General features: G+C 35.9%; 1 protein-coding gene across 1 annotated transcript in view; it reads left to right on the plus strand.

Annotated features, from left to right (window-relative positions):
• The window catches only part of bicc1b (BicC family RNA binding protein 1b), an 85,252-nt gene that overhangs the window by 31,502 nt on the left and 38,568 nt on the right, over window positions 1-15,182 (plus strand). The window contains exon 3 of the mRNA XM_042767228.1: window positions 7,622-7,691. Coding sequence (XP_042623162.1) covers window positions 7,622-7,691 — 70 coding nt within the window. The remainder of the gene's footprint in view (window positions 1-7,621; window positions 7,692-15,182) is intronic.

Genomic DNA, 15,182 nt, shown 5'->3' on the forward strand with positions numbered 1-15,182 from the left:
CGGGGTAAGTGACATAGGTATGGGATGGATTGCTCTCTAGAGGAGCTCATGAGTACTCCTGCTAGAGATTGTGACAGAATCTATGCATTTGTGTAAGAAAAATATTCATATTTAAAACTTTATAAACCGTAATCTCTAGCTTCTGCTAACTTTCGTACTCATGTTCACGAGAGTGTGGCATACGTAGCATAGCGTAAGCTCCAGTGAGAATATGCTAGTCTCACGAGAACCAAGTTTTGTTTACTGCTAAGGAAAACCAGTCTCCTCTTGGCTGATATTGATTTTTTATTTTTTTTTATCTTCTTTTTGTGTGTGTGTGTATGGGGTGGGGGGGGGGTCTTTTTACAGTACCATTAGCACCAACTCAATTTTGTATCCACTTGAAGTCACCTGCTTTCAAATGAACCAAATGTGTTTGTGCATGCTCTCTGGTGATTGTAGCCAATCACAGGCATCTCTGTTGAAAGCAATGGCCAATCAGTGTTTACTGTAGGTTAGACAGAATCCATTATAAACTATTTTTTGTTTTTGCAAGTTTACATAGTTATGAATGAATGACAAACTTGAGTGTAAAAAATTATGTGAGTGAATCTGCCAAATTGTTCCACGATTGACGGTGATAACTTTAACACTGGACAGAACTGTCTGAAAAGCCGAAGTCTGAGTAAATTCAGAGTAACAAAACTACAGCATCAGCAAGTCTGTGTTGGTTGAATATATTTAGCAGCTTCTACAGTTAAAGATAAATCTTAAAGCACTCTTTCTGATGAGTCCTTTATAAGTTTTTAAATTAAATCTAAAAAATTAAAAAATATTGAATGCATTATTTAATTATTATGCCATTTAAAATTAATTTAATTTGTAGTTAACTAGTTAAGTATTAAAATAATTAACCCTTCTAGGCTGTTGGTGTCTGTGCTTATGTGTTTATTTATTTATTTTTTAAATGAGACTTTGGACTGATTAACTTTTTAACTTGTAAAATAAACTCTGAAAATATCTTGCTTGACAGACCTTTTCTGTCATTTGTCATTTCAGGCATTTAACAAAAAACTCATTTAAAAAAATCCCATCAGCACAAAGGAAACAGAAAGTGCTAAAATTCTAATTTGTTTCCAGGTTTTAACCTACAAAATACATCATACCTGCTGAACTCAAGACTTGAGAAGAATATCGAGCACAAGTCATATGGACGACTTTCATGATGATTCTATGTTTTTTTTTTTTTTTTTTTTTTGTCCTTTTGTAGCTTGACAGCCTCTGGTCACCATTTACCTTCATTGCATGGAAAAGAGCAATGTGAACATGCTGCAAAATTTCTTATTTTGTGTTCCACAGAAGTTTTTTTTTTTTTTTTTTACTTTTACTAATTTGCACCTGTGATGTTCTCAGCCTTACCTGATCCTTCCTGTTTTTGATTTCTTCTAGCTGCCGAAGCCTTGTTTTTGTCTACGAAAACATTTGGTCCGACTCTGAGTTTTGCCTTCTTTATTTGACAAGATGTCTTGAATTATAGAAAAACAAACACTATTCATCAGTAGTACAGGATGCCAATCTCAACGATGCACAGGGTGAGCAACAACATCTCGCACAGTACGCTGAAGCAATGTTCTCATGGAAACACTGATTTGGGCCGTTTTTCTAGCCCTCCACCCACAATCCCGTTCACACACAAGTTGTGAGGTAAGCCTCTGTGTGCTGACGCGATGGATCAAACTCCTGGCCCTCAGCGGGTGTTTGTTCCCTCACACAGATATAAGAGAATCTGTTTGCGTTAGGGATCACATGGAATTACTCTGCGAGTTTGTAATATTGCCAGGCTTTTCCCGCACTTCATGATAGATGACTTGACTCGCTCTTGCTCACTGTCTGTCTGCCTGATTTCCGCTGAGTGTAAATAATGAAGTGCTCTGGTTGGCCGAATTTATTTTTTGACCTTTCTACCACACATTTTTTTCCAAAACAAAAGGCAAGGGATTTTCCCAAGCCTGGATCAGGGTGTATGTTTGTGTGAGGTCGGAATATAATTTATAAGTTCTCGTTAAGTCAAATCGAGAGAGCTTGTTTTGAATGTGATAGTACATTTCCTTTCATTGGACTAAGTTGTATCCCTTCATAGGAGCAAAAGGCACATCTTTGATTGGTTAACAGTGCTTTGGGCCTCTAGAGACTCCTTTCATCTCAAAGAAACTGTGTTGTTACATACACTGTGTTGTGTATGCTAAAGAGTAATGCTTTGCTCAGCCATGCAAGTGACAGATATCTGGCCATTTACCCATGTGCTTTTTGATCATGGATACCATTAATGAAAACAACAGCTTTGTTCTGTCCAAGTTTCTAAATGACAAATTTTATTGAATGCATTTAACAGTGTAAGTTTCCATTTGATCGTTTGTCTATGTCCATGCAGTTTACAGACTCAGTGGTTCATTCAATCTCTTCCTCAGACTTTATATGCAGGACTGTAGCTAAAAACTCTGGGAGCCCTGAGTGTTTTTTTAGCTGTATCCTTGTGTTTAAATGCATGATCCTAAATCAATTATGCCTAGCACTTTAAAATGTGTTATTTTATCCAGCAAAGGACCTAAACTGTAATTTCTGAGAAAAACCTGACAAAAGCCCTGTTTGGACGGTAACTGTTACTTATGGGAATGTAAACTATTTTTCAGTATTTACAGGGGTTAGCCAGTGATTCAGTGTTTTTCTTCCTCCACCCACATAAAAAATCCTCAGCTGAATTATCTACTGTTTATACTAACACCAATTGCCGTCTGAATCCACATCTCTGAGTTTACAAGAAAGGATCGATTCAAAATGAACTGTTTAAATCCTTTTTGACCACTGCTAAGCACCGTATGGTAACTGCTGCACTTCACTCTAATTTGCATGCAAAAAAAAAGATATACACTTTTATTACTGAAATACTGAAAAGTATTTACTAGAACAGCATTTCATCACCACTCCACAACAGCGAGAGGGAGAAGAAAAGCACATACACATTTGAAATGGGCCATTATTATGGCAGCAACAGGTATACAATACAATTCTAAAATATGTATTATATACACTTATATACATTAAAAATATAACACAAGCAGCTTTTATTTTTACCTACTGTAGACAATAGGTTGCTGATTTTTGCTAATTTCCACTTCTTGATTAGTACAACTGTGAAAGTGATTTAAATATATATTTTTTAAAAATGTGATTTAAACCACATTGATCAAATTTGCTCTTATTTTTTTTTTTCTCAAAAAATTGCTGTGCTTGTTTAGCAAGAAGACAGCAGTGTCAGTGACTATGTTTACATGCACATCAATATTCCAAAGTTTATTTAGAATTTGGCAATATTCTAATTAGTCATGTAAATGCCACAATCCGATTCTCCCGAATTAAAATTCTGATTTCCTTAATTCTGATGCCAGTTCAAATTAATGATTGTATGACCTATTCCGTTTATTGTGTGAGTCATTTTTGAAGGCTAGAAATGTTTGAGTCCTTATTATTAAATTATTGTAAAAAAGTACTAATATTGAGAAAAAGTATTAACATTATATTCAGAATATGGTTGCAACCTAAATATAGGTGTGCATGTAAACATAGTCAGTTTATATCAATTGAAATATTAATTGAGGTAAAATATAAAACATGATATCTGAGAAAATCAAGGTAAATATCACTCGTGGAAGAGATTTGAGACTCCTAGTAAATTATAATGAGAGTATTGATGAGAATCCAGAAGAAACTGAAGCTATACTTCAAGGCGCAAACAGTCGCACAAAACTGTATAAACATTCAGTGACAGCTTTGTTGATTATAACAGGATGAGAGCGTTCTAGTATTTGTCTTGTTTTGGTTGCTTTTTCTCTATAATTTATTAAAACTAGCAATAGTTTGTTTTTCATGCTGCTCAGAGGTCCAGAGTGACGTTGAGTGTTTAATCACAGATGTAAAACAGCTTTAGGAAATCATCTGGTTTCTTCGCCTAAACAGTAGATGAGCTTTTGTTTTCAGTGAGCTTGAATAAAGCACCCTGGTTTGTTTTTGAGCTCTCCCGATGCTTTCTATTTATGGAAGAGAATCTTCAAAGATCAAGGAGATCAAGAAAAACAGGGTCATATTATACAGATCTGGCCTGTGCTGTAGAAGCATGAGATTCTGTAAAAACTGATTCTTGTTATTTACCCTGCAAGTCAAACATCTCTGATGCTGAGCTGGATTTGTATTACGTGTCCCTCTCACTTGTGTAAGTCCATGCTCCCTACGTACCTAAACTTTGATAAAAAACAGGAACAGTGTCACCCCGACCCAATGCACCAAGCACACTCCAGTGCCTCAGCTGAGTCAATAGAAGGCCCAATATTTTTTTAATGACACTTAAAGTTGTTTATGTGAACTAAGGCCCAAAATGAGTCTGGTCCTAAGGTCCAGAATTCCTTGCCGAACACCTGTGGCACCTCACAGCGGGACTGGGACAGGAAACAGGTGGCAAACACAGTCTTGCATCATTTTGTCCATTCTCGGAGTGGAGCTCAGCAGGAGTGTGCTCACACCATAAATATACAGTAATCACATGGTTTAATATATAATGCAAATTCCTTTTGGTGTGCACTAGTGATTTTCAAGCTTTTTCTCAGAGGTCCCATTTTTTAATGCTTCCAACACGTTTTTATTTTTATTTTTGAAACCTCTGTTTTATACATATGTCCACACATACGTTTTTAATAGAATTTTGCTTCATTGGATTTCTGTTGACTAAAGTCCAAAGATAGGCAAATGTTCAATTATATGGAAATATGTAACTATATATTGATTTCAAAAGAAGTATTTTGTCTATTGTACTCATCTGCCATATGCCTTTACATTATCTTCATGTGGGGGCTTTTCCCATTAAAAATTACTTTGCATAACATCTATTTAATTTGCTTTTTATTATTTTTTTAGACATATTTGTGCTTTTGTCATCACTTTTATATTCACATTCCTATTTATACATTTGTAGAGTAAATCAAAATGTACATTTGACAAATGAATTGGCATATCATGTATTTAATTTGACCAATCAATTTCTAGAACTGAATTTTTTCTGATTTGGTGAAATATTTTGTCATAGGTTGCTGTACATTGTTTATTCATATTTGAGTTATATTTCATGATATCAGAAAACATCTTAGGCTCTTTGCGCTTTTTGTCACCTTAATATTCACATACCATCTTTTAATTGAAATTTAATCTGCCTGTAATGTAATTGTAATATCCTTGAAAGTGTGTCTGTGGGCAACCAGTGTTGAGTTTTACTTCTGGGCTTGTTAAATTAACAACCCACTTAAGAACATTAGGCCCTTTAAGGAGGTGTCCTATAACATGTAAAATGTTTTGGCTGTGTAAGTTTTCGGGAGCTGTGTGTGGTCTGTTCGAAAACATCTTTCAAGCGGGCACAGCTTTGCCAAAAACAGCATTCACGGAAGCGTTTATGCTGGTCATTGTTAGATAGGAGTACGCCAGCCAGAGTTCTGTGAGTAAGTGAGCGAGTGAGTAATTGGTAAAGAACCCGTAAAAGAGGAAAATGAGACCTACTGTACAGTGGCACCATAGCATTCAACACACTGTTCCAAAACATAAAGTACTGCCTTCTAAAGCAGCATCTGAAATGAAAGCTCATTTTGAACACTGTTGATAGGCAACAAGTCCTCACGTATCATACAAGTAGCACTTCTCACACAAAGACTCGAATTACAACTGATTTCAAGCAGGTTGCTAAGCATGTGATACTTTGAGCATACAGTACAAATGCTAGGTAAAACAGTTAATTTTCGATAAGTTAAAATGTGTTTTCGTTATTTGATGAGTTATAAGTATTTGTTATAAAGATTTATCTCACTTTGTTCAAAATCTTGGATTTCATTTTGCAGTGCATTCTGGGTTTGCATTCTCTGTGAAAAATACATGCAATATCAACCCAGGCTCTTTGGAAATACATGGCTGTGGTGACATTTCTGCAAAATGATATGTTGTTTCTTGCACTTTTTAAAATGTCCAGTGAGTGGTGCAAAAAGCATGTTAATTTTTGTCCAAATCAGATGAACATCAGGCAACATTTTATTACGTTGATTGCAGTATGTATTGCAGCAGTTCGGAAATGAACGTACCACCAACACGAAACCCTACCTTATACCTAACCAATAGTGTTAACAAAAGCAAACATGAGATAAAAATATCCATTTGCTGGAGAAACCATACCATTCTAGCTTGATGCTACAAGTGCAGTGCTGTACCAGGTGCGCTACCTAGCAAGTTTACTATGTTTGAAAAGCCATACATATGGAACTGTTTATGTGTTGCAAATGCCAGACGCTGAATTCATAACATAGTATTGTGCAAGGAACTATGCAGAAATAAGTGTTTATTAATCCATAGTCTGCCCATTTTTTTTTTTTTTTTTTAAAGAAATACAATTTGTTGGTGTTTTACTGCTTCTAGTGTTCATCTCAGCTGGAAATTGCTGTGAATTGTATATACGCAGTAAGTACGTTTTTGGAGTTTTGCAAAAATATATTTAGAGTCATATTTCCAATGATTTTCAATATTGTGTAATATTGGTTTTGAATTCAGCAAAAAGAAGGCATCTTAGGAGGCATAATTATGCAGCTTACTGGCTTCACAACTTGGAGTGCTTGTGATCCCTACGGAGGGAGCTTATAGGTTTTGGAACAGAGCCAGCAGTGACATCTGCTAGTAAGAGCCCTGGGAAATACCTACTGCCCAGAAGTGACATCAGCTTATTTGCTTTGTACTTGGTGAAGACACCTCAGAGCCATCTATAAGACCTGTAATTATCCAGGCAACAACAATCTGAATCAGTGACCCTACAGGACTGTACTGGTCACTGCTGGTATCGCTAGATACAGCTGCACAAAGACTTTCACAATCACTTTACTGGCCCTCATATCCTGTTCAAACTCTCTCCTGATGGCTGCGGGCATTTACATGCTCCATTTGTAATGCTAAAATTATTCAGAGGGATATTTTCTGTTTTCCATATATAGTTCCTTGGTTTCCAGATATTTTGATTTATTGCTCTAGATACTTTTAGGTATTTTAATATGGTGGTATTATTTTACTCTTACTGAACAACATATGTGGAAGAGTGATATGGGTCATAGCTTGGGTGGTTTCAACATATTATATTACGTACAGTTTTATCTTGGGGATTGATGTTATTTGGAGAACAAATGGTGACTTGGTGTTCATAAGGTCTTTTCAAATTGATTCCTACTGAATTTATTAACATGTTAATTACATTGCTTATTTAGACCATATTGATGTTCCACAAAGTATTGAGATCTCTGAAATTATTGAGTACTGAAATCTCTGTGCACAAACAGTTGTCCAAGAAAATAGCTGAAAGTACATTTGAAATGTATACTTGGGCAATGACAACAATGAGCACATTAACATGATAGTCCAGGGTCAGAAAGAGAGTGAGAGTTTGTGATTAAAACCAAATCATGACTATTTTTGATGCAAAAAAAAAAAAAAAACACAAAAAAAAACCTACACTAAATGTAATAGTGGGAATTGACCTTGACATTTTAACATGTGTGTCCTTTTTGCCCAACAGGTCATGGAGGAGACAGATACTCAGATTGCATGGCCTTCCAAGCTAAAGATCGGTGCCAAGTCAAAGAAAGGTAAGACCTGTCCTGGCGTCCCACATCTGAAACATGCTCTGCTGAAGGTGTGTGTGTATATACTAGTTTCTTAGCTGTGGTGCACTAATTTCAGTCAGTCGGAATGAAATCAATTTGATTTGAGATTCAGAAATTTTTGTTTATATGAACTCTGTACTTGGCAGTCCAATTCACATATTTGTTTACACATGGATTACATCTATTCTGAGCAAGATATCGGTGAATGTGCAATGCCCAGTTGTTGCATTCAGAACTGGAAAAAGACACTGTAAAAACGTCACCATATCTACTGCATTTTTGCCTTGATGATGTGCCTGAAGAGAAATTTGACATACCTGTCAGAAAAGCTTTTTAGCAAATATTCAGTATGTTCAGGGTACGTTTACACAACAATGATTGTACTAAAAATCATTTTTCCTTTGCCTTTTTGAAAAGTTTTGTGCACAGACGACAACTTTGTCGAATCGATCCCTGTTCACATGGATCTGTAAAAATGCTGTATTATGCATTGCCAGGCCAGTAATTGGTGATGTCACTTTGTAAAGAAACACTACGAGCCAGCATACATAACAATGGACTGAACACATAATGCTTATGCATGTGATTTCACTGTTTTTACAAATTTTTCATAAAATTTCATACAAATTTTTACTCAGTCTCCTCTGCTTTAAGAAACATACATATCAAGGCCCTGTATGTGTGTGCAAGCTATTTTGGAATCTGATTAAGAAAGTAGTCAGATTCAAGGGTTTACATAGCTAAAATTTTCATGTTAATCAGATTATTTAAGATTTACACCGCCCCTTTCAATTTGATCAAAATTTCATTCAGTTTACATGAATTATCAATCTGATTATTAATGCATAATCCGATTGCATGTAAATGTACCTACAGTACTGTTTAGCATTCAACACTCTTGCTCTTTTTTCACTGGAATTTGTCTTATCGAAGTGTTACATACATGGTGTGGTTGCAAAACAACATTTTAAATATCTTCACATAGTCATCACTGACAGTATCTTGGCTTCAGGGTCAGAGGGATCCTTTTAGTAGTATCTCAGCATTGGCTACCCTGATTATGGGCATCTTTTGTCTAAGTTATCATAAGAAGAGGACAACTTGCACTTTGGATTATCAGTTCTGTTTTGAGAATATGTTTGTTTTGAATATCATCATATTTGCAGTGTTTCAGTGGATATTCATGAGAGGTTTGCACTGGGCTGCTGTATTTGTTTGGAATCTTCAGAAACTTTGGTTCTTCCTATTTAATGCTGTACCTATTAAACTTTGGCACATAACTCAACCTGAACTACTGCTATAGAAAAATGAATTATTTTGCTACAGGAAATTGAATGTGGAAATGAATGATTAAATGATGTGGCTTTTTGAGAAGAGGTGAGCTATTGCTTTTCTAAGCATTCAGACTTACAATATTTGACTCTTTAAACCTGGAAAAGTAAGCAACCACCCAGAACAAGCATGCACTGCAAACACAAAGCAGTTTGTGAGAATATGTAGAAGTCTTGTTTATAGTGGTTTCTCATCTGAAACATTTTGCTAAAATGTTTAATGTTAAAACATCTAGCAGAGGTTTTTAAGATGTTTATGACTTATGTGAATTTGCTCTTTTTAATAGATTTTGACTACTTCTTACATTACCGTTCAAAAGTTAGGATAAATGCAGACTTGATGAGGATAAGAGATTTTTTCAAAAATATTAAGTTTTACCAACCAAATTTTTAAATAATAAAGTACAAAGTACCAAACATATCATATTACATGTATTTTGGACCTGCATGCCATTGTTTTGACATATACTATGATTTTTTGAAAATAACTTTATTCTTGGATTTATGGATTTAACTGGTAAACCAAGAAGCAATTGCAATACCATGGTATTACCATCTGAAACATCACTGTACCATGGTACTACCACAGCACTTAAGGGTACAATTCAATGTTTTCCAAATGATGCATTAACACAGAGGTCACAGCAAACTACTGGTGAACTTTGCTGAGCTTAATTTGATGCTGAAATATTTTCTAAGCCATAGTGTCAATCAAATATTTATTATGCAATTATAAGTGCATCATTTCTTTTTAAAGTTTTAACAGCTCATGGCAACAGTCATGTTCATGTAATAACGTCGCGATCAAGAGGACGGAATGCAAACAATAACAACAACAGCTTGGCCATTCCAAACAAATATCGGATCAGGTTCATACAAGTTAATAGTGCTAACAATACTGTATGTTTTCATGGTCACGGCCCAAATCAAAGGCCATTTGCATTCCTGCGCATGGTTTATGTTGGCTAGCCGCCATGTGCATTGCCTGCACTGGCAGAAATGTTACATAATCTTTTGCAGTTATTTGGTGACTGCATGCAGCAAACATCCCAGCTAATTAATGATGGAAAACACATGCCCGGTTCTGACATGTGGACCACACCAGGCCCGGCTTAGCCCGTGTGGCCTTCAGGGATCTGTTGTTTCCTGTGGGTCTGTCTGCAGCTTATTACGACAGTTTGGAGGTGTTGATCCTGTGCAACGGCTCTGGAACAAAACAGGCTCCGGTCAGCTCGATAGCACAGCATGCGACTGAGCCAACAGCCTTGACCTTGGGTCCGCCTCTGAGGCACGTAGAAAGTGATGTGGTGGGTGTATGTGATTGTTCAGGAGCAGAGATGTTTGTAGTTCAGGGCATTGAATGTGCTAGCCCTAAACTAATCTACTTTATTCAGATATCTTTTAACAGAAAAGAAGTATGTGAACATATAATTCCATGTTAACAAGCCCATGACATTATCATTTATGTGACTTACATAAATTAACCTATTTTTATTGCATGTAGTGTATATATATATGTGTGTGTGTGTGTGTGTGTGTGTGTGTGTGTGTGTGTTTTTTTTTTTTTTGTGTGTGTGTGTATATGTCTGTGATTACATGAAGAAACAGATGAAACTGAGACAAACTAAATCCTAAGCAATTAGAAAACACTCTCTTCACCCTAAATGTGTGTCATTCACTATCTTAAAAACTTGCCTTTACAATACATATGGGCAATCTGACCAACTTGATTAGAATATGATTATATGAATATGATCCTCATAATCAAACTGTATTTGCAAATTTGCAATTGCATATGTATTGTATTGTGCACATCTGTCCTCTAGCTCTCTTTTATTAGTAAATTATGCAGGAAAAACTTCCTTAATGAAAATCGTATTTATAAATCAAACCCATATGTGACGTTTAACAAAAGTAGAACCATTTGAATTCTTTCCGTAAAGGAATTTAATTATGATTGAAGCTGAACAAGTATTAAAAATCAGCCATGAAACAGATGAACTTGAACCTGCCAATGTTTTATTACATTGTAGGCACTGTGACAGTTCAGAAATTAAATGAAGTGGCGTTAAATGGTTAATGTTCTATTGCATTTGAAAATAACATTCTAACTAAACTGAACCCAATAAAGCTAACCAATAGTGTTAAGAAAAGCAAGCATTTACTGAAACAACCATGCCGTTTTAGCTTGATTCTACAAGTCTTTGAACTCTTTTAATGAAAGTGCGATGCTGTAACCGGGTGAGCTACTGAGCAAGTTTACTTCATCAGAAAATCCACAAATATGAAGCTGGTTATGTGATACAAACTTCAAAATGTATAGTTTACATATCACGCACTATGGTAAAATCGTTTGAGGATTTCCCAGTGAACCTATGTTGGTTGTCTTCATTCTTTTTACACTGAACTATTTTTCACTATAAGCATCATTACTGGAAACAGCATTTGAGCATTTTATTTGTCTGCCAAAAATAGAAGATTAGTTACAGTTAAATATTTTCGTCTGTATGCTAGGCACGTCTCTTGGTGGCTGAAAGTGCAAAGTAATTTCAGAGCCTCAACAGTTTAATAATGACAGATACTTTGCAGACACATTCACAGGCTCCTAAGAGTCTCTGGAACCCTGAATCATCTGGGATGGGACCAACACCCACAGCTATGTGCTATTATCTCTCGCCTCTATTGGCCAAAGAGCCATCACAACTAATGCAGTCATCATCGCTTTCGGATGGGCCCTAACTGGAATGCTAGGAACTAGAAATGGCCCTGAAATGCTGAAGTGTGTTAAAAGTAGAAATGCAGCTTGCGGTATATTTATGTGGCTCCTGAGGATGCATTCCATTTGTGCAGAGTCTGAGCAGACGTAGGGTTTTCATCTTGGTCTCTGAAGTCTCTTGTTGTCTGTTTCACTCATTTGCCATCGTAAAGCTCAGGTTGATACTCCCCAGACCTTCAGAGAGCATTGTCACAAAAAAGGTTGTCTTTAATTTACTCTGAAAGGCTTTGCTTCTTTCAGAGTAAATATTCTGCCTGTGTACTGTATGTTGACATTAAATCAGAATGATGTCCTCTTTGTTGCATCTTAGCAGTATGCAGTGAATGTCCTGTTCTAAAATTAGCAACATTTAATTTATTGCTGGATCTTTTCAAGTCAACATGGATTCAGAATGTACTCTGTATTTATTTTGTTAATGCACGTTCATGGTCTTTTTAAATGCAAAATCTGTGAATGTTATTGTAAAAGAAAAAAAATGCTGGCCTTTTTTATCTTTCTTGAAAACTCCTTACAGATGGATATCACTGAGAACTGCTATTGGTCAACCTCTTGTCACATAGAAACCACTTTTCACAATGAAATCATGATGCAATCTTGTGGCGTAATTTATTGTATTATTATTATTTTTTTTTTCTGGTTGAATATCCTGTTTTACTCGCAAAATAAATCATATTACAAAAAAAAAAAAAAAAACATATATTGTAAATGCTGCTTTTTTGACTTTAAAGGTTGATTTGATATTTTATTTAAAACAGTCAGTTTAAATGGAAGCAACAATAATAAGATAATAAGATGCAGACTGATATCTGATATCTGAAAGTCTCACTTACACTAACTCACTAACATTAAAATTAAATAAAATGCCAAAAACTAGATTAGCTGGTTGGCTTAAAATCAACCAACTGGGTGAAACTGGATAAAAAATAAAAATACACAATCATTCAAAAGTTTGCCAGTTCACATATTTGGGTATTACTATATTTCCCTCTATGCATCTTATTTCTAATTGTAATTATAAATTTCTCCTGAATAAGATAAAGGAGGACTTAGATAGATGGTCCCCCTTATGTTTAGCTCTTCACGGAAGAATATCTACAATTAAAATGAATGTGCTCCCCAGGGTTAATTTCTTATTTTCCATGTTGCCTCTTCCTCCGCCTGAACATTTTTTCAAGGAGCTTAATACGGCCATTTCTAGGTTTATATGGATGAAGAAAAAACCCAGAATCCGACTTAAGACGATGCAGCGTAAGAAATTAGATGGAGGTCTGTCCTTGCCTAATTTTGAATTATATAATTTAGCCTTTCAAATAAGGGGAATCAGAATCTGGGTTAATTCAGATTCTCCGGTTCCATGACGAGTTCTGGAAGCGAATATTATCCATCCAGTTCGATTACAGGATCTCCCCTTTTCAGGTATTTCAAAATCCTTAAAGAAAACTTATGGACCAATTATTGAATATTTACTTGATGCATGGAAAAAGGTTGAGAAAATAATGGGTGGACCTTTCTTATATACTAAGACAACTCCTTTATTATGGAGACAGATTAGTCTCAAATATAATTCACGCAAAAAACACGATTCACACATGCGTAGACAATTTCACATGCATGAAACCTAATTCACGTACACACAAAAAAAAATTCACGTGCGTGAAAAAAAATATATATTCACAAAAAGCAATTCACATGCGCAAAATAAAATTATATATTCATAAAATACATTTCACAAATGCAAAACACAATTCGTAGATATACAACTGTGCACATAAACCTTTGAATGTTTAAAATGTACGAGTGTCTGAATGTACAAATCGTCATTTACTACGAATCCACTCGGATTTGTGTGTGTGTGTGTTTTTGAGACTTTCCTGGCAGAGCTCTCTTCCCACGTGGGTCTGTCGTACTCTTTAGCCAATCAGATGCGAGCTTACCATTCAACCAATCATATCATAAGCCACCGAGAGTGCATTCAGAAGCTCGCAGGCAATCGGGGAGACGTCAAGAGAGAAGCCCATAGAAGCCCTGGCGTTACATTTTAAAATACTATACAAAATAATTAATCAGAATACTTACTCCTGCTCACTCACGCCAAAGAACTCCCCGCTCAAGCTCGCCGTCTCTGCAAGATTATCGATGGCAGTTTGCACGCACAGCTACTAGAAGATTTACATCTGTCAGACAGGTTGCTGACGTCATCAAGCTTAGTTTGAGTCTGCGCGTCAGAAACGGAAGTTCTAAAAATCGCTAAAAATGGGCTTCACTTGTCTCAATTGAGTTCCAATTGGGTCGCTGTGTCCATTTCTTTTACTGTCTATGGGATTACTGATGTAAAGGCTTAATTTCTGTTCTAATTAATCCATATTGCGCAAAAGGTGCGCAGAATCGTGCTCCTTGAATGCACTCTCAGTGGCTTATGATATGATTGGTTGAATGGTAAGCTCGCATCTGATTGGCTAAAGAGTACGACAGACTCACGTGGGAAGAGAGCTCTGCCAGGAAAGTCTCAAAAACACACACACACAAATCCGAGTGGATTCGTAGTAAATGACGATTTGTACATTCAGACACTCGTACATTTTAAACATTCAAAGGTTTTTGTGCACAGTTGTATATCTACGAATTGTGTTTTGCATTTGTGAAATGTATTTTATGAATATATAATTTTATTTTGCGCATGTGAATTGCTTTTTGTGAATATATATTTTTTTTTTTTTCACGCACGTGAATTTTTTTGTGCGTACGTGAATTAGGTTTCATGCATGTGAAATTGTCTACGCATGTGTGAATCGTGTTTTTTGCGTGAATTATATTTGAGACTAATCTGTCTCCACACTTTATGGCATAATAACCGTTTATGCACTGGCAACAAACCCTTTGTTTTTAAAACTTGGTCTGATGCTGGTGTTCATACACTGAATGACATTTATTGTGATAATGGCCTCAAGTCGTTTCAGGACTTAAGTGCAGAGTTTTCTTTACCTGGATTCTCATTTTTTCTATATATAAGACTGAGGTCAGCTTTAAAGGCCTACGCCGTTCCTTGGGCCACCAATGTGCTCTCTCATCCTTTGTGGGAGTGGTTGAACATTGATACTCCTTCTAGTGGTTTAGTTTCTAAGATTTATAATTCTATCCTTTTACTGCAGTATACTTATATTCCAGCTATCCACTCCTGGGAAAGGGATGGTCTTGCTCAACCTGATTGGGATGTGGTATGGGCCAGATGTTTTACTGCTTCTAAAAATCTTGCACATCAGATGATACATTATAAATGTATTAATAGAGCCTATTTCACTCCCAGTGTATTATACAAAATGAAGGTTAGATCTGATCCTTACTGTCATTTATGTAATAAATCTACAG

The sequence above is a fragment of the Cyprinus carpio genome, chromosome A12, assembly GCF_018340385.1.
Source record: "Cyprinus carpio isolate SPL01 chromosome A12, ASM1834038v1, whole genome shotgun sequence".
Taxonomy (NCBI): Eukaryota; Metazoa; Chordata; class Actinopteri; order Cypriniformes; family Cyprinidae; genus Cyprinus; species Cyprinus carpio.